This window comes from Cydia amplana, chromosome 24 (genome assembly GCF_948474715.1).
Source record: "Cydia amplana chromosome 24, ilCydAmpl1.1, whole genome shotgun sequence".
Classification (NCBI taxonomy): domain Eukaryota; kingdom Metazoa; phylum Arthropoda; class Insecta; order Lepidoptera; family Tortricidae; genus Cydia; species Cydia amplana.
The window spans coordinates 8091523-8112279 of NC_086092.1; the positions used below are offsets into that span (position 1 = coordinate 8091523).

Consider the following 20757-nt stretch of genomic DNA (forward strand, 5'->3'; position numbering starts at 1 on the left):
AACTTAGTCAGTATAAAATGGCGCGAAATTTAAGTTTTCTATTGGATCATAACCCTTCGCACCATTTTTTTTTAGATTTGCCGCTTTTTTCAACTGACGGAAATGGCTTGACAATTTTTTTTTTCATGTACCCATATCAATGCAAACAAAATTGGTTAACTATGACGTGTACACTACACTTATAGTTGGTCAAACCAATTTGTCAGTCAGTAACAATCAGGAAAACTATACTCATCCACCCACCATACCCCCCACCCACATAGAAATATTGTTTCTGTAAGAAAATTTTACTAATAAAAATACCGTACCTTTTTTATCAACATCGTACCTTTTTTGACGTACGACTGTACATAAGCTGGAAGCTGGAAGCGCTCTGGCAACACTGCAAACAAATGTCAATGCAACTCGCAACGCTCTCATCTCATCTCTGTGTTGATTGCTATAATTTTAGCTAATTTATTGTAAATCTAATTTGCTATCATACTTAATGTTTAGTGATTAAAAAAAACTAAGATTTCTTCAAATGTGTTAGACCGCAAACTAGGTTAAAATGAGTAATATTTACATTCAAGAACCGCCCGCACTAGGAAAGGTAATTTTCTGTTTTTTGAGACACCTTACACATTGATGGACTTTTCCTTAAATAAATGGGGCATTATCAACGAAAAGGGACCTTATTGTCGATGGCGCTTACGCCGCACGGCGTCGCGTGGCCTCGTATTTATATCGGAGCATCGTTAACAATGGCGTAAACGCCATCGACAATAAGGTCCCTTTTCATAGATAACGTCACAAACAACATCTTTACTAAGCTATGTTGGAATCTAGCGCAACACCCTATGCCCATTCCACCTGTACTTGTATTTAATTATGAGTGTTTTCTATTTCAGGTACTATTAAAGACATCAGCTGGTGACATAGACATAGAGTTATGGACAAAGGAGGCTCCCAAAGCGAGCCGAAATTTCATACAACTATGTATGGAAGGGTACTATAATGGTGAGATTTTTTTTATTTCAGTGGGTCCTTTGGTCTGGTTATGTATGGGAGCCAGTAAAATTGAAGATATTTTTCGAATAGTCTGACCGTCAACTGATCCTAGTCACATCTGATCGAAAGTAAAGGGACAGCCTAATATGGTACCTATACCTATGCTTATAGGTATATGGTGGGAGCGTATTTCATTCCTTAGCAGTCCGCACCAAATAGCTTTAGTTTCACTTTACACTTAACTTTAGTCGGTCCTTAGTGAAGGTGTTATTTTATGAACTACTGTAACACTTTCAGGTACAATATTCCACCGAGTGGTTCCGGGCTTCATAGCACAGGGCGGCGACCCAAATGGAGACGGTACAGGCGGAGAATCTATCTATGGAGCACCTTTCAAAGTAATTACCTTTTGGAAAAAAGCTAGCATCAGGGATGTTGCGAATATCCGCATCCGCAACCGCGGAACTTCCGCATTATTTTCCATATCCGCATCCGCATAAAATCGATGCGGATTTAATGTGGATGTGGATGTGGAACAGGTTGGTACAGGAACGTCTTAGCATCGGCGTAAGTGCTAGACTGCTAGGTAATTTAGTCATTAGCCAAAAAAACCTATTAGAAATTAGCAGTCAAGCGTGAGTGGGACTTAATGTACGGAACCCTTGGAACGCGAGTCCGACTCGCGCTTGGCCGGTTATTTGAAATAAAAATTACTAAAATGTAATATTTGACGTTTTTTATGTACCTATCTTGATATCCGCATTAGCATCCGCGGATGTGAGCCTTTAAAAGTCCGCATCCGCGGATGTCAAAAAATCGGCATCCGCAACATCCCTGGTCTACATTTTTGTTTATTATTATTCATAAACACATTGTAATTATAGTGTTTGCCAAAACATTACATAATATTAATAACATTACATTACATTACAAAACATTACATTACATAATACAATTGATAAACACTCTCGAGAGTATAGGCATTAGAAGCCTTCCCTTGGCTTTATTGAGCAGTTATCTGCAAGCGCGCAAACAGCGGGTAAAAATTGGTTCTTACGTTAGCGATGAGTGTGAAGTCACATATGGTGTCCCACAGGGAAGCGTTTTGGGCCCAACGCTATTTCTTATTTATGTAAATCAGCTTTGCAACTTGACCATTGAAAGGGGATCTATCTTTGCATACGCAGACGATACAGCAGTTGTATTCTGGGGAGACAACTGGGAAGAGGTTAAAAAGACAGCTGAACTCGGTCTCGCGAGGATTGCATGCTGGCTGACGAACAATCTTCTAACCCTTAATACTAGTAAAACAAATTATATCTGTTTTACCAAATACCAAAGAACCCAACCGGATCCAAGATACACACTCAAGATACATACATGTCAGAGAACTGGCCCCCTAAACTGTAACTGTTCAACAATCAATCGGGTGGATAGTACTAAATATCTCGGCATCATGATCGACCAGCGTCTTACATGGCATGTACATTGTGAGCTGATTATGACTAGAACTCGCAAGCTGATTTACATATTCAAAAACTTAAGACATGTCACCTCTAAAAATATCCTCAATCAAATTTACGTAGCTCTCGCTCAGTCGGTCCTAGTGTACTGCATTTCTATCTGGGGCGGTACCACCAAAACTAAATTTCTCGAGCTGGAGAGAGCACAGAGGGCACTGCTAAAGGTGATGTACTCGAAACCATTCAGATTTCCTACAAAAGATCTCTATGAAATCTCTAAATTGTTTACTGTCAGGAAATTGTATGTCCTACATGCGACCCTGAAAAGACACAAAACTACAGTATACAAACCTGAGACTGGGGAAAAAAGAAGAAGAAAGCCAAATGTGATTCCGACTCCAGAAGTCAATTCTGTGTACGCTAGGAGACAATACGTGTTTCAGTCTGCAAAACTATATAATCATATACACAATCAAATTGATATTAACTCTTCATCATATAAAGAATGCAAAATTAAAATAATGAATTGGCTAAACGAGAAAAGCTATATAGATATTGAAAATATTTTATCAGGAAATGACTTGTAGGCATAAATATATTTAACATAATTGTACACTCACAAACGCGCATGTACACACACACACACACACACACACTTGCACGCACTCATACTCACAAACAACATTGTGGTCACAATCAACAATTATTAAATAAAATAAATTATTAGATTTAGGTTAATTTAGTTAAGTTAATTTAATTCTTTTATACTAAATTATCCGTAATAATTGTAATGTACTTTAAATCTGTTACTTTATTCCTCAAAGTTTTCTAACTCTCAGATTTAGAATAATTTTTGAAGATTTTCCAGTGAAAGATATTACTCCATATTTTTTATATATATATATATATATATATTGTACCAATAAAGCTAAAGCTAATTCATAATAATGGAAGTGCGGTGTCTCTTGACACAAGTATCTCGATACTTAAAAAGAGACACCAACTAGAACACTGTAAAACTGTTTGGTTTACTGAATAAAATATATTTTATTTATTTTTTATTTATTTATTACAATCTTAATACAAACTAGTATTACTAACTTAACTAATATTTAAAGAGATGTTGCCACTGTCATGAATTTGGTTAGTAACTATTAACTTAACTTAAGACCTATGTTAGAGATATAAAAATAATAAATAAAAAATACACACAAATCACAAAATTTTTAATAAAACTGACGACAAAATGTCTATACTTTGAGATACTCCAAAACTAATTTCAGGATGAGTTCCACACCAGACTCCGGTTCAACCGGCGAGGTCTCGTGGCCATGGCCAATGCGGGGAAAGACGACAACGGATCCCAATTCTTCATCACACTCGGGGCTACTCCGGAGCTGCAGAACAAGCATACTATCTTCGGGAAAGTCACCGGTTAGTATTAGAAGCAGGAATGTTGCGAACATCCGCATCCGCAACCGCGGAACTTCCGCATTATTTTCAACATCCGCATCTGCATCCGCATCCGCATAAAATCGATGCGGAGCTTATGCGGATGCGGATGTCAAAGAAGTCGGTACAGGAACGTCTTAGCGGCGGCGTAAGTGCTAGGTAATTTCGTCATTACCTATAACGAAATCGTCTAGATCCAGAAAAGTCGGCCAAGTTACTGTTTATTAAATATAACGCATCTATATTCTTGCTCAAATACTAAACTTTTTTAAATAAAAAAATACTAAAAATGTAATATTTGACGTTTTCTAAGTAACTAATTTTGACATCCGCATCCGCATCCGCGGATGTGAGCCTTTAAATATCCGCATCCGCATCCGCGGATGTCAAAAAATCTGCATCCGCAACATCCCTGATTAGAAGGAAGGAAATAGTACAGTCGCCATCAGGCCCGTCTTAAACTATGCTGGGGCCCCTGGGCACATAAGAATTTGGGGCCCTTTTGGAAAGTGAAGAAAGCTAATTAAAGTAACATTATTCTACTATGATCTTCTATTTATTATGGGTAATCAAATATACTGTTACTGTCTGTCCTTGGGGGGCCCCCTGAGAATGGGGGCTCTGGGCACGAGCCCCGTGTGCCCCTATGGTAAAGACGGTACTGGTCGCCATCAGATATATCGGAGCGGCCAAAGTGTTCACAATGTCTGAACACTATGTTTCAAACTATTTTATTATAAAAAAAAATTGTTTGCATTGTAAATTTACATAAATTTTTTTATATTATTTCTATATTTACCTTAACCATTGCGGCTGTATCCCTGATATAAATTACCCGCATTTTTTTTTACAAAAAATGTACATAACCGTCTTTTTCAGGTGAGACCATATACAACGTGCTAAAACTGACCGACGGTCTAATAGGCCCCGACGACCGGCCCGAGCACCCACATAAGATCACAGGGGCCACGGTGATCATTAACCCGTTCGACGACATCCAACCGCGGGTCGCGGCCCCTAAACCCGTTGAGGCCACTAAAAAGAAGAAAGAGCGCGCAGCAGCTGTTAAGTAAGTACCTTGAAACCTACACGCGAGGCCGAAGGCCGAGCTGCGGGTAGTTAGTGCTTAAACACAATAATGCAAGTGTCTAAATGCAAAGGCTGAGCTCCGCGGGCCGAAGGCTCAGAGCGTCTGACAGGTGCATGCTTCCTGCAATTTCCGCAAGTAACTTCATTGCGAAGGCTGAAGGCCTAGCTTCGCGCAGGGCCGAATGCTCGCCGGGGGCGGGAGAAGTGCACCTACACGCGAGGCCGAAAGCCTGCACCTGTCGGACGCTCCAGGCCTTCGGCCCTAAGCCTTCGCATTGAGACATTTGTACTATTGTTCTGTTTAAGCACAAACCTCCCGCTGCTCGGCCTTCGGCCTCGCATGTAAATGCATCTTTCCCGGACGCCCGGGCCTCGTGCCTTCGGCCCTGCGCGGAGCTCGGCCTTCGCTATTTACTTACTATCGGACGTTGCAGGAAACATGCACTCATCAGACGTTTCACGGCAGAAACTGATTTTCCGTTAAGATAATCTTTGGTTCCACGTAACGTTTAATTCATTACAAAGATTCATTTATTTCGTCATCATGGGTTACATAAGGTGTCAGTTTAGGTAATAAGTCCATGGTCCATGGTGTGCCTTTCGGCGTACGACATAAAAATATCATCATCAGGCTATATTAGTCCACTGCTGGACATAGCCCCACTTATCTATATGTTAAAGTAGTCTCAAAATAACAATAATACACTTAAAATACAAGATAAACCTCACATGGATTACTCTTTCTTATAATAAAAACTTTGTTCTAGAAACTTCGGTTTGCTGTCATTTGGCGAAGAGGCCGAGGAAGATGAGGATGAAGCCATGGAGTACAGAGGGAAGCCTAAATCTACACATGATCTGCTAGAAGATCCTAAACTTAGCAAAATGACTGCCGCTGGTAAGAACCTAACTAATCATAATCATAATCATTTTATTCGTAAAGCTAATTTACATGTCAGTCTGGATACAAATTTAAAATTATACGTAAAAATAAATAATCCTTACATAGTAAGCATAATCCGATTAAATCGATTTGTAAATGTAGTTCTATAAAGCTAGAACATACAAAAATAAAAAAGTCAATTATACAAATCTAATAATAAAAAATGTCAACACTTTCAATAGAAAGTAATCAAAGTAATTTTTACAATTCCGGTAGTTCCTAATCACTCTGGAATAGTTTATATTTTGACATACATATAGGTAATTTTTTGACATTGTATTTATACTGGATCAACCAAATCTTGTCAGTAGTAAAAGGCGGCAAATTTGAAAAATCGCGGGTTAGCAACACTGTGTTCGAATAATTCCAAAATCGCGTGTCATCTGTGTGTTATCTGTGGAATGTGGATCGTGAATGACAGCCATCATCTTATTGTTTACATTCTGAATCGTTTCTATTTCAAGAGAAATTTCTGCTGTCACCATTAAATACCAAGATTATGCATGACCTCAAGCAAAGCTAAGGTGCCTACAATGTACAATCATGCTCGTTGACGGTAAATATTACTAAAATTTGAGGTTATGATAATTCACTCGAACTGACGTATGAAGGGCGGAAAAATAAACACGTTTTGGTTCGATGTACATTGCTGCTTTTCTTAGCGCAATTCTGCTCATTGGGTGTTACATGGTGTTACCCTACTTTAATTTGCAGTACATTGCTACTGACAAGATTTGCTTGACGCACTATAGTATGTTTATTATGCTCTGACTAGGGTTTGCTCCCGGGAAATACCGGAACCGAAAGTATCGGGAATTCCCGGGATTTAGAGCCAAGCAAAGAACCGGGATTTCAAAATTAAAATCCCGGTACTCCCGGGATTTTGGGGACTAAAATTTCCGGTACAATATTTGACTGCTTTCTGTTATTTAGCATGAAATATCATGTTTTATTAAGAAAATAAATATATTTTATCAATCTAAGGTTGATGATAATACTTTTACGGCTTTTACATTAAAATAAAATAAAAAAAAGTCAATGGGTTTGACAATGCCGACAATATAAAATTGCGTAATTTGATACTTTAAGGGCATAAATGTTTGTACGATAAATAATTTTATACGAACAATTAGTTATTTCATATTTGTATACTACTTTTAATTCAAATTCAGACACGGTATAAGAAACTCACATATGATAATGATGTTTTAAATGAATTAATAATTCTGGCTGAATAATTTCTTTATTTGTCGTATTGATAGTTCTGTTATTATATGTTAGGTCCACAGCCCATTTTGAACGCATACGACGCATCCTTTTTACACAAAACGTCTTACATATTTAAAAAAAATGATGATATTACTGAGCCACAATTCAGTTTTTGATGCCGATCAACAAAAATAGTAAAAATATCACATGTAGTTTAGAAAAAAAACACAAATTATATTAATGATTGTGTGATTTAAAGACAAGTACTTATTGTGGTACAAAAGAAGTGTGTACCTTCACTGTGCTACTTTTTTATTGTTTTAAGAAAGATTCGTGGTCGTTTTACGCTTTTTTTTACTGAAAACTGATTTTTGAAGGCAGTTCCGAAAGTACCGGGAAATCCCGGTTCCATTTTTGCCCGGTACCGAAAATCCCGGTTCTTTTAAACAGTACCGGTTCTGCAATCCCTAGCTCTGACATTCTCTGACATTTCATTTTACTGTATTTAACTTTTAGTTTTAATTTTTATTATGATTATTAATTGATTGTTTTATATTTTTTACTTAATTCTTAATTATTTTAATGTATTATTGTTTACAATCTGACGATCTTTTTGTGAATTCATGTTATTTGGAAACATTGTGACATTGTTAAATACCATGTAATTTCCAATAAGAAATAAATAAATCTATCTATCTATCTAATGTTAACACCATAGATTAGGAATCCTCTAGACGGAGTTTAGAGCAATAATTTCATGAAACCGATGCTGCCAAAAACACGGGTGCGGGGGACGAGGTGAGCGAGTCCCGTGCCGTGATTGGTCCGTTCAAAGACACTTTGACTCGAAAACGGAGTAAAACTACCGTATATTTGTGGCAGAGGGGGTAGCGCTACTATGCTCAGTCTGGAGGATGTCTTTTCTGTGGTTCACACACACGCAAACTTTTGCTTTTTGTAAGCTTTTATTTAGGTAGTTTGACTGTACAAACAACAACACTCTTAACCTGTCCATCGGTGGACCTTATGTCTTTTGTAATAAGGTTTACCAACTGTCAGTTAACAGTAATAACAGTGGTATGTATGTTAAAATTGCTCATATTTTGAAAACTAAATAGGCCTCATGAATGAAGTTTATATTTGAACGAAATATTTTTTATTACGTTTGTTACCATTATATTATGTTACAAATGCATTTCCGTTATTAAATTATCATTTAATTGCCTAAAATAATAAATAAAAAGTGCAAAAATTTGCCCGCGCGAAGCTAGTGACCGAAACGCAACGCCATTGGTCGAAACGTTACAACAAATTGTTAAGACCACCCAAGAGTGAAATGGATGGCATTATTATCTGAGTAGCAAACGGTATACGTCAGTTGTATGCAAGACACCCGCGTGACGTCACCACGCGCGTCGAATTCGCGCCAAAAATTATGAGCGTTTCAACCGCTCAAAATTTTTCAACATTTTAAATATTTTTTAATAAAATAATGGGAAGGTTTATAAAAGTATTTTTATTTTTTTCGGTGTTGAAACGATATAATAAATAAAAATAGCTGAATTGAAGGTGGAGACACGATGTGGCCATGGGCATTCTGTTATAAAATTACGCAATTTAACTGTTTTTGGATTTGTTAGAATTGCCTCGATTTATTTTAGTTGCATGCTGAAAGGAAAGTACATTCAGCCATAAAAGCTTGTATCAAAAATGTTTTTTTTTGTCAAAAAACTTATTTCAGAGGTTTTGATAAGTAGGTGCATGCATCGAGCGAAATTGAAGCGACCAGCCTCGCCTTTAATAAACGGCCTCGCTTCGTCATTTGTCGTGAGAATCTCAACACTAATCCTAACTTTATTACAGAGCTAGAATTAGAAGAACAAAACCAAAAAGACAAACAACCTACCCAAGAGGAAATTAACGAAAAAAAAGAGGAAACAGCCGCGACCGTCTCCAGTATAAGAGACAAGCTTAAGAAGATAAGTCCAGAAAGAGAGCGTAGCGGCAGTCCGGAGGGAAAGAGACGGAAAAGCGAGAGTGAGGAAGAGGAGTATTATATTGGAATGGAGAGGGATAAGGAAAGGAGAAAAGAGAGGTATTAGAACAAATTAAATTATTTTCAGAAAATATTTTAATTTGTTTTTATTTCAAGTAGACACACTACTATAAATTATAAACTTTGAATAAATGTCATATACTAAGAAAAAGTGACCAAGGCCTCCAGTGCCCCAGGCTGGAATCGAACCAGCGTCCTCTGCTATCGCGGCAGGTGCCTGAGCCATTCGGCCACCGGGCCACAGCGGCATAGGTCGAATTTTTCCAAGTATATGCACTTCTTACTGAAGGCTTATGGCGCCCCCTGGCCACCTCTAAGGTAGAACAGTATGGTTCGACCTTTCTAACTGGATCATCTCAGGTGATACCGAGTTAGCGAGAGAGATGGCGCTGCCAATCAATGTATTAGAACAAATTATTTTCAGAAAATATTTTAATTTGTTTTTATTTCAAGTAGACACACTACTATAAATTATAAACTTTGAATAAATGTCATATACTAAGAAAAAGTGACCAAGGCCTCCAGTGGCCTTCAGTGCCTTGGTCACTTTTTCTTAGTATATGACATTTATTAAAAGAGAGGTATATTAAATTCATTTATTTAAGAGCCAACAGGAGTGGTCATTTCTCCATACAAACGTACTCGACTGTTTCCTCCGTGGGTTTTGAAGCTAGAGCAATGATTCTTTCAACAGATTAATATTGTCAATATCTGTGTCGGACCGTTTTGCTTTTTTTGATATTTTTGTTTAAGGCGCTAGAGCCCTTCATAAATGGCCAAAATGGCCTAATTGACTATGCCGCAATGAGAGGCGTGGTATTCAAAACTGATATCAATTAGTCAAAAAAGTAAAACGGTCCGACACAGATAATTTCATAATCGTTTAGATTTCCAAATTTGGTTAAGATTGGTTAAGTTTTGGAGGAGGAAACAGTCGAGTACGAAACCTCGATTTTTGAGATTTTTACGCAGGACTTTTCGCCTTGTCCTTATCGCACTAGTTTTAGGAGCCGCTTCCGTTAGCGAGACGGGTATATTTACCTAAAATATTTAAATCTCTGCTCCTGTTTAGTCTTAACCTCCTGAGACTAAATGTACCTACATTACAATGTACATATTCGTTGCAATCTAATTTAAACCTTTCATGAACCAAATAAAGCAGCATTTCTTTTATTCAATTTCTTTATAAAACAACCTAAATTCAGAGGGTAAAGACCCTATTACTAAAACTCCGCTGTCCGTCTGTCCGTCTGTCTGTCACCAGGCTGTAACTCATGAAACGTGATAGCTGGCCAGTTGAAATTTTCACAAATGATGCATTTCTGTTGCCGCTATAACATCAAATATTAAAAACAAAATAAAATTAATATTTAAGTGAGACTCCCATACAACAAACGTGATTTTTGCCGTTTTTGCGTAATGGTACGGAACCCTTAGTGCGCGAGTCCGACTCGCACTTGGCTAGTCTATTTTTCTTAGACTACACATCTTACAATCAAAGAATGAGATTATTTAACTTTAATATAATACACTAGCGACCCGCCCCGGCTTCGCACGGGTTAACAAATTATACATAAACCTTCCTCTTGAATCACTCTATCTATTAAAAAAAACCGCATCAAAATCCGTTGCGTAGTTTTAAAGATCTAAGCATACAGACAGACAGACAGACAGCGGGAAGCGACTTTGTTTTATACTATGTAGTGATGTTGAACATTACATTAACATTATTTTTGATTTACCGCAGAGACAGAATAAGAAACGAAATTAAACAGTTGAGAAAAGAAATGAACGCGCCCAAAGAAGATAAACAGCAGGCAAAAGAAGATCAGAAAGAAGATAAAAAGAAAACTAAAGAAGACAACGGGATGTACAAGGATTATGTCGATGAACAGGAAAAATATAAGAAAATGAAGGAGAAATTACCGAAAAAAGGAGCTGCCAGGTAATAGTTATTTTCGATACAAGTGCGAAAAGAAGGAAATCCGAAACGAGTGGCGATAAATTAAAACACGACCGAAGGGAGTGTTTTAAATCGACACGAGTTGCGAATTACGTATTCGCACGTGTATCGAACAACGTTTTACAGTACATATGGCACTTTAAAGTTTCAACATACGCACGAAAAGTGCTATTTTACGCACTAGTGCGGAAAAGTAGCCCCATATGTACTGTAAATAACCTTTTTCTTTTATTAATCATAAGTTTTTGGCAAAAAATTCATTTTTGGTGCAAGCTTTTATCGCTGACTGTACTTTTCTTACAGACAACTAATACTCGTCGAGACAATTCTAAAAACCCCAAACACAATAGGGATGTTGACACATGTTGAATTTTATAACAAAATCTAGTAAAATAGATAGCAAACGAGCAATTTATCACAATAATGTGGATAAAATATTGAAAAATTACAAAAATACAGGACTAAATTTAAGTTTTTTTTAACTTCCAAAAACGATAAAAGTAAGGGTGCCATTCGATTCCTTACATTTCACCAAAAAAAATATTGTATAGCAACTATATACATAAACGCAATATTTCACCGACAAAAACACAATTTTCTTGTTTTGTCCATACTACAACGTGGGCGATGACGTCACGGCCCCTGGCCGTTTTGTATAGGGCGTTTTGCGAGTGAAGTGCGACTGTCGGACTTTGACTACAATTTCTGACTTTTGTGTTACTTTAATGCAATGGGTCCCGTATAGACATTTGATCCTAAAAACAAACCCGATCGATTGATACCATAAAAAAAATTAGTCATGTAGGCTATTAGGTTGCGTTGTTTCATCACAGAGTTCCTATGGCCACCTCCTGTCTCCATCATCAGATCAGCTCGATGGTACCATAATATTGCATTGTCACCCGACTTACATGTGTATGCAAAATTTCAGTTGCAAGATTTGATTATAGACAACGGGACAGGTGAAAGTAAATAAATTAAAGCTTGCAATTAAAATAGTAATTTTTAGGGTTCCGTACCCAAAGGGTATAAAACGGGACCCTATTACTAAGACTTCGCTGTCCGTCCGTCCGTCTGTCACCAGGCTGTATCTCATGAACCGCGATAGCTAGACAGTTGAAATTTTAACAAATGATATATCACTGTTGCCGCTATAACAACAAATAGGTATACCTACTAAAAATAATACAACAAACACGATTTTTTTTGCTCTATTTTTTGCTGATGGTGCGGAACCCTCCGTGCGCGAGTCCGACTCGCACTTGGCCGGTTTTTCTAACTGTGGAAACATTAACACATTCATTGCCACCCAGCCAAACAAGACATCCGCGCCAGGCCACAAAAATGTCTTCATATAAAGCTGTAGTACCACGATCCCGACTATCGGGCCGTCCGGCCTGGGAACGAAATCATAAAATACCCGATAGTCGGGTTTTCGGCACTGAATGTGTTAAAACATGAGAGTAGCGAGTGGTCCAAGGCATGAGAGGCAAATAACTTTGCTGCCAAGTGAAACACAAAACGTTCATCTAAACTAAACGTAAATAATTACAAAACTATTTATGTTTATTATCATTCATAATGATCGTTTGTAAGTACATTAATTACCTACTAATATGATGAAATGATAAATAAATTAATTAAAAATTAAAAAAACACGACTTCAAATTAAAAGCGAACTGCAAAGCTAAATAAATGTTTTTTCTAAAGGTTGTGTAATATGGCGTATTAAGTCCACCATATTGTTTTTATAATGACGTCACATAGCCTATGTTACTCGGGACATAGAGAAATATAGTAAGACAAGAGTGCTCACTCCATACATCAGTTAGACTATTAATTTCAGTGTCTACATCTAGCATGGAGTAGCGGAACTATCAGTACTGCTACTTGACAATAGATGTAGCACTGACCGGAAAGTCTTATCTCAACAGCATAAGACTTTCCGGTCGGTGCTACATCTATTGTCAAGTAGCAGAACTCATAGTTCCGCTACTCGATGCTAGATGCTAATAGTCTTTTTGGTACTAAAACTGATGTATGGATTGCGCAATCTATGTATTTTTTTCTCTATGCTCGGGATGATGTAAGGATTCTAATGATATATCATACATGTAAATCGGTTAAGGCATTTAGCTGCTAGAGTGGAAAAAAGAAACTTACATACCCACCCACCCACATTCAAACATGAACCCTGAAAACAACTCCTTTTTTTAAATTATTAATTCTTTGTAAATTATAAGGTTATATTAGATAATATAGATAGGAAAAAAGACTTGACACTATTCTATTCTGTCGTTATTATTAATTAGTATTTAGTTTCAAATCTACTAATAAAGTACCTACCTACAGTCGCCATCAGATATATCGGAGCGGCCAAGGTGCTCACAAATATTTGAACACGCCTCAATTGTGAAGGAGTGCGTGTTCAGATATCTTTGAGCACCTCGGCAGCTCCGATATATATGATGGCTACGATATGTATACATAAAAAGATTTGCTTCCAATATTTTGACCTTCCTGTGAGTAGTTTTTTTAGTTTTAAATCTTTTCTCGAATTTTCGCTTTGATTTTGTTTACGTCACAATTCATTTTCGCGTAAAATGCCTATAACATTGGGATCGTGGTATAATTAACATTAGTTTGTGACAAAATATTCTAAATATTATTTGCAATTTATATTGCACTCTACGCCATAGCATTTACGACTTAAATTTGTGTGTGCCGTGCAAGTATCAAGAAGAATGAAGCAAAATCGTCTTTTCAGAAGCAGACGTACGAAAGTATCAAGAAAACCGTTCAAAAAGAAACCGTGGGTCAAGAATTTATACGAAAACCGGGACTATCCTGACAACTATACAGATTCCAAATTTCTTGAAGAACTAAGGAAAAACCTATTCGTGGAAAAAGTGACTTTAAAACAAGCGGTACAAGGCTCATTTCGGGTTGTACTAAGACTGTCTATATGCGTGTTATACGCTGTTCTATTCACTTATATGTATAACGATTGGACGCACACATATACAGTTATATATGTAGCTATAACTTTCACTATATGTAGTTATATCCTATACTTAATTGTCGAAGGTAGCGAGTTACTTAGTAATTTGAAAACTGTGCTAGTATACCTAGTTATAGGATACCTAGTATCACCAATTTTACATACTTTGACAGATACAGTCAGTACTGACACTATATACGCGTGGGCTGTCATAATGATGTTGGTTCACATGATTTTCTTCGACTACGAAGTACCGATAGCATTAGTGTCAAAATCACTGTCAATAAACGCCGCCATATTTGGCTCTGTGTGTCTAGCGTCTCGACTGTCAACGCCGTTCGACGCGTTCGTGCTTTTGACAGTTTCTGTCATTTTCTTCGTTTTGAGCCCGCAACTTTTTAAAGTTTTACTTAAAACTAATTTGTTTTTGCCATTATGTATATTTACGGTGTTTTTGACGGTGATTAGTTTATGTTCAGTTTCGATGACGTTGTTATTTTATTATGTCATTTTGGTGTGTATTTTGACAGTTTACTGTCCTGTCATGTTTGTCAGATGGCAGAAATATAAGGATAATATTTATGGGCCGTGGGACGAGGCTGTCATAAATGATTCTGACGATTTAGATGAATGCTTGAATGAATTTAGATGATAGTATTATAGTATTTTATGCAACCGTTGTTTAAGAGAGGTCGAAAAAGGCGAATGGCGTGAGTAACAATTTGAGGCGAAGCCGAAAATTGTTAATAAAGACGCCACGAGTATTTTTTGACTCAGTTAAACGACGTTGCATACAAATACAAATAAAAGTACGAGTATAGAAAAAAAATAATTACAGTATTTTTAAACAAAAATGTATTGATTTTTATTTTTAACAAGCAGAAACGTCTGCGAACGATGCTATTAAGCTTAAAATAAATTTAAAAGAGGAAAAAAATACTGTCTTGGGTGAGACTTGAACTCACGGCCTCTGGGTCGATACTCCTGCGCCTGCCATCTGAGCCACCAAGACCTCATCCATAGCCAGCAAATCTTTCCACCATATGGGTCAAGGGGACCCTAGCGACATCTATTGCATAAATGTGGATATTTTTTGTACAAAAACATTATAATTTACCACAAATTCAAGTACAGACAAGTGTAAAAATATGGGTGCATACAACTTACCCAAAAATATGTCCCATAGTTTAAATTTCGCCGACACACATATTTTTTTTTGAGTAAGACGTGTGCACCCATATTTTTAAAGTTGACTGTACAGCCTGGCAAAAAAGAGTAGAAATTAAAAAGTGGCAATACTGTAGTGTCGTCCCTTTCGAATCAATTTAAGAAAAACGGGTTTTTTGCCAGGCTATACAAAAGGAAACTATTATAACTCATTTCTGTCAACTTTATGTTTACCATTGTAAACATGATTGTGTCAAATTACTTTTAATTTAGTTTTAAAAACACTTATACTGTTACTAACGTGCATTCTGTCACAATTTAAATGTTTAAATTATGTTATTTCGCTGTCGAAGGAGTACCGTAAAATGGGGTGAGTAGGGTCAAAACTGAAATTCAAACCTCGATAACATTTTATTTTTACATATGAAAGCTGAATGGTGTATATAATAAGTGTTCCGGACGTTTCTATTTTAGTTTTTATTTTATTTTGGGTAGTTCCATTTCATAACTTTGACGATAAAGAGGAAAACCCACCTCACCCCGTAGAGCCTCGTATTTGGGGTGAAAGGGCTTTTCATACAAAGGTGATTTTGGAAGATTGTTGGATCGATTTTTTTTATTATGCGTATTACTATAGCTCCATTTTAAATTGAAATACATTATTTTTGTAGCAGTAGCCTTAAAATCCCTTCTCACCCCCTTCTCAAACCTTTTCTCGCCATTCATAACCCACCTCTCCCCGCGAAACCTACTCACCCCGTTTTACGGTATTGTTTGCAACCGTACATAAGAAGGCTTTAACCGTACATAAGTGTGACTTTATAAAACGAGCGAAGCGAGTTTCATAATAAGATTACATGAGTATATCAGATGCATAACCAACTTAAAAGAGCCGAAGTATTTTACGATACCTAGCTAGTTTAAAATATTTAAATTGTAATGAAATGATGACATGTTATTCAAAAATTATATTGTTTTATTTCTTATTATTTGCTTTATTCATTGCCCACCCTTTCTAGTAGGAGGGAGGGGAGTAGTACGAATTTTTTTCTAAGGCGATGCCGTTTCGTACGAGTATCTTGCCTCTGCGCTGGACTTGAATTTACGGGAAAAAATGACCATAATTGGTTCTTGTCCATTACTGGTGCCGTCACTTTAGGTACCTAATTCTTCAAAATCTTTTTAACACGATTTTCTTCCCCTTGAGATTCGTGTTATCGAGGTTCCACTACACATTTGTTGCAGGGAAAGCTTCACGTTAGAGCTACTCGCCAAGTTCAAGAACAAATTGCACGCTATAAAAGAGAAGGCGTCTACATCAGAGGCGGAAGCGGTAGCGGAAGCGGTAGCGGAGGATGACAACCTTAATAGTGACGAATGGTACGTTATATCAAAGACATATATATATAGTTGGTCAAACCAATTTGTCAGTAGGTAAATAAGAAAAAAAAACAACGGGTTGCACTCAGGGAGTGCCGGCAGAAGTGAAAACTAAATGACTAGTGCAAAATGTCTGTATAATTGAGGTTAACGCCATCTAGCGTTAGCGTTAATTACTTGAAACCCCTAAGCACGTCACTGTTAGTACTCGAGTTATATTAATACCAGTTAGAGCGAAACTCACTAGATGGCATTTAAATCAATAGAGAAAAACTCTATGACATCACATGAAAAACTGTTACATGTGATGTCATTGAGTTTTTCTTTAGATGGCGTTAACCTCAAGTATATTAGTATAGTATAGTATAGTATATTAGTTTAGTATAGTATATTAGTATAGTAGTATTTTGCACTAGTCATTGAGTTTTCACTTCTGCCGGCACTCCCTGAGTGCAACCCGTTGTTTTTTTATTTATTATTTTAGAAATGATTGACATTGGTATGTTATTGTGTGTACAGGCTGGGTCACACCCTCAGATTTGAAGAAAAAGGCCCCCTCCTTGCGAAGGACGCGTCCACAAAAGGGGACGACTGGTTCGACATATATGATCCGAGGAACCCTATCAATAAGAGAAAGAGAGAGAATACTGATAAAAAGAGTAAGAAATAGTATCCGTTTAACATCAAATTTCGGGTCGGCTTGGTAACTTAAGCCCAAGAAAGACGAAAAAACTTTTAAATTTAAAGTTACTTTGAATGGACTTTACGTGTTGTGTTTAAATACAAATAGTGTACTGTACCTACTTACCTGTAAGATAAATAAAATATTTGATAAATAATCATTTTTAGTATTATTTATTTACAGTACATAAAAATAGTTATTTGTACAACAAGTGATCAAAGTTTGATATTTCTTCGAGTGCTTATTTTGAGTCCCGTGCAAGCGAAAGATTCTATAATAGATTCACGAGCGTAGCGAGTGAATCTAATTTAGAATCTTGAGCGTAGTAAGGGACTCAAAAGCGCACGAGATGTAAATAACTTTGATCTCGTGTAGTACACAACATTTTTCACCTCAGCGCAGTGAGAACATACATGTTTTCTTAAGATATACAAACAATTAAGTTTAATTACCGCAATGGAACACAAAAACAAAACGTAATAATAAATTCCAGTAAAAGAATATAGAAATAACAAACATTAACTGACACTTCAATCGCCAACTTTGACAACAAAAAAAATCTTTGTAAGATACGGTCCGAATTGCGGATACGTACTATTTGTCAACTATGGTAGAAATTCTTAAAAGTAAAATAATTAATTTAGCGTGATGATCTGTGTATTTTTTGAGTTCGTTATTTTAATTGTACAATAAAATACCTAAAATATAGTATTTTATCAGGTTTTATGAAATCTTAAACTTTATTTTTATTTATTAATTATTAAGAATTCATACTCGTACGTGGTTTGGAACGATGCGGTCTGAAGTTTTTCGGGGGTCTATTATAAACCGTGAATATACCGTTGAATGTCGTTTTAACTTTTTTTTGTCTGTTTCTTTGCTAACAGTGTGAAAGGGACAGAGATAATAGAACCCAAGTATTTCGAACTTTTATTAGACCCCGCATGTTGAAATGACATTTGACAATAAAGGTCACTTGAATGTCATTTTGTCTCACTCAGTGAGCAAAATCGCATTTTGCTCACTGTTTTTAAGAATCAAAGCACCCTTGTTCGAGCTGCTGAGGTGAAAAAATGATTTATTCAGTAGCATAGTAGCTTAACAATATGCAGGTTGGTGTCTCTTTTTAAGCATACAAGATACCTGTGTCAAGAGACACCGCTCTTCCTTACTGGTTTACTAAGTACAATAACAGAGCAACGGTTGAAAGAAACAAAAAATTTACTAATTTACCGCCCTATACTTCGTTTTTTTTAGCATTAGAAATAAGGTAAACAATCTTGATGTGTCTTTTGAAAAACACATTTTAAAAATAAGTTACGGTAAATATGTAACAATTATGAATCTAATACGATCTTTTATAGTCTTCTGCTTTCATAAGTTATAGTTATTGATTTTTAAAAAGTGTTTTTCAATTAAAAAACATGTCAAAATCGCTTACCTTCTTTCAAGTTCTTTCTAATGCTAAAAAAACGAACTATAGTGCGGTAATTGGCACAATACGTGCATGCATAGGTATGTCGAAAATTTTAAGGGCCATATGTACTGTAAGACGTTGTGAAATACACGTGCGAAAAGGTAATTCGCAACGTTGCGAATTTCCTACTTTTCGCACTTGTATCGTAATGTACTATTTCCTTGCATAAAAGCAACCAATACAATTGGTTCCCTTCCTCACTTTTCTTCTTCACTCTCACTTTGCACCCTAGAGACTAATTCGAACCTATACTGACATCAAAATGATGTACTTGTCCGTACAGTCACCTGCAATAATATGTTACTCTTCGAAGGCCGCAAAAAACGCACGCCAGGCGTGGCTCGCTCCGCGATTTCGTCGCTTTGCTACAGGTAGCTAAAAGTACATCCGTTCGGCTCCAATTTTGGGGAAAGCCATAAGCCGCCCGTGGCGCTGTCGCCACCTAGCGGCCATATCTGTGCTGATCGAAACAGACGCGTTTTGTTAGAGAGTGAGTCTTCTGTACTTAGTACTATTATTTATTCTGTGGCGAGCCGTTAATTTAGTTTAGTTAGTAGGTACCACTGTATATAATTATATTTTATGTAAATAAATACTATATCAACCCCCTTTGTAAGTTCAAATGCGAATATCCTTTTGTCCAAAGTAACGGCTTTTTTAAAACTTATTTCAGCAAATGTGTGAAAAATTAGCAAAATGCTGTTTAAATTCCATTGTTTATTTGCATCGTTTCCTGGCTCGTGGAAGTAACTTTTAATTAATATAAGCTCTTCAGATTTTACACAAAAGTAAAATAACCAGTATTTTAACTGCATAGACATGAAGCTCTCCTTTTTTTGCGCGACATCGCCGATATAATATGATAAAATGCAGGAGAGTAGGCTGCCATCATGGTATGGTCACGTAAAAAGAAGGCCTTCTGACTACGTAGGAAATTTGGAACTTAAACTTTCCATCACAGGGGCCCGTTTCTCAAAAGCTTGAACTTGTAATACAAGTGGAAGTCCCTGTCTAACTAAAGCTGTCAAAAAGTGACATCCGCTTGTATTACAAATTACAAGCTTTTGAGAAACGGGCCCAGGTCGCAGTAATTAAAGAATGTCACTTACGCTCCGTAGCGATCGATCGAAACGCAACTGTCACTGTCGCACAACTACGGAAGAGTGATAGAGACACAAAGCGTTTCGTTGTCTTAGCGATAGCGATTGTCAACCTGGCTAGGCCGGCAGGATCGAAGATCCAGGGGCAGACCCAGAGCAAGATGGAAGCAATTATACCTAGTGCTTATGAGTGCAAGTTATTCGAGGACGATGTCGTTGAGAAGCAGGAAAGCTGACTTCACCGCCATGTGGTCTGGGATAGATAGCTAGGAAGAGAGAGACACATGAAGCCCGCCTACGGAACACCATAAATGGTGCAGGGAGACCAAAAAGATGGAGGGTCACCGCTAGGTGGGTTCTTTGGCGTTGTTATCTAAGGCTATCTGAGCGTTTTCCAAAAAAAGTGTACATTTCATTCATGTCTTCAAAATATTGACTTCTTGGACTCATTTTACTCAGAATCATTTGTACATTCACGCCTCATACATAAAAAATGTGTCCAAAAATTCCTTTCCAGATCGTCACATTCTTGTATGAAATTATTTTTTATTTGTATGAACGTGACGCACTGGAAAAAAATTTTTTCATACAAAATTTTGGGACACATTTTTTCATGTATGAGGCGTGAATGTACAAATGATTCTGAGTAAAATGAGCCCAAGAAGTCAATATTTTGAAGACATGAATGAAATGTACACTTTTTTTGGAAAGCGCTCATCTATAGCAACCCGCCCAGTGAGTTTGGCATGAGAGCAAAGGTTACAGCGCCTAATAGGCGGGTTCTT

At 36.9% G+C, this 20757-nt stretch overlaps 1 protein-coding gene across 2 annotated transcripts; it reads left to right on the forward strand.

Annotated features, from left to right (window-relative positions):
- Nucleotides 1-500: 500 nt before the first annotated feature.
- LOC134659232 (spliceosome-associated protein CWC27 homolog) lies at nt 501-17425 on the forward strand. 2 transcript variants are annotated; one of them, XM_063514868.1, is made up of 10 exons: nt 501-592; nt 891-999; nt 1288-1388; nt 3737-3887; nt 4785-4974; nt 5762-5892; nt 9010-9241; nt 10950-11147; nt 16579-16713; nt 17233-17425. In XM_063514868.1, the coding sequence occupies exons 1-10, from the start codon at nt 551-553 to the stop codon at nt 17381-17383; spliced, it is 1440 nt and encodes a 479-aa protein (XP_063370938.1). In that variant the 5' UTR covers nt 501-550; the 3' UTR covers nt 17384-17425. The 2 variants fall into 2 exon arrangements, with proteins under 2 accessions (XP_063370938.1, XP_063370937.1); XM_063514867.1 differs by lacking the exons at nt 16579-16713; nt 17233-17425 and adding an exon at nt 13933-14826.
- The last annotated feature ends 3332 nt before the right edge of the window (nt 17426-20757 follow it).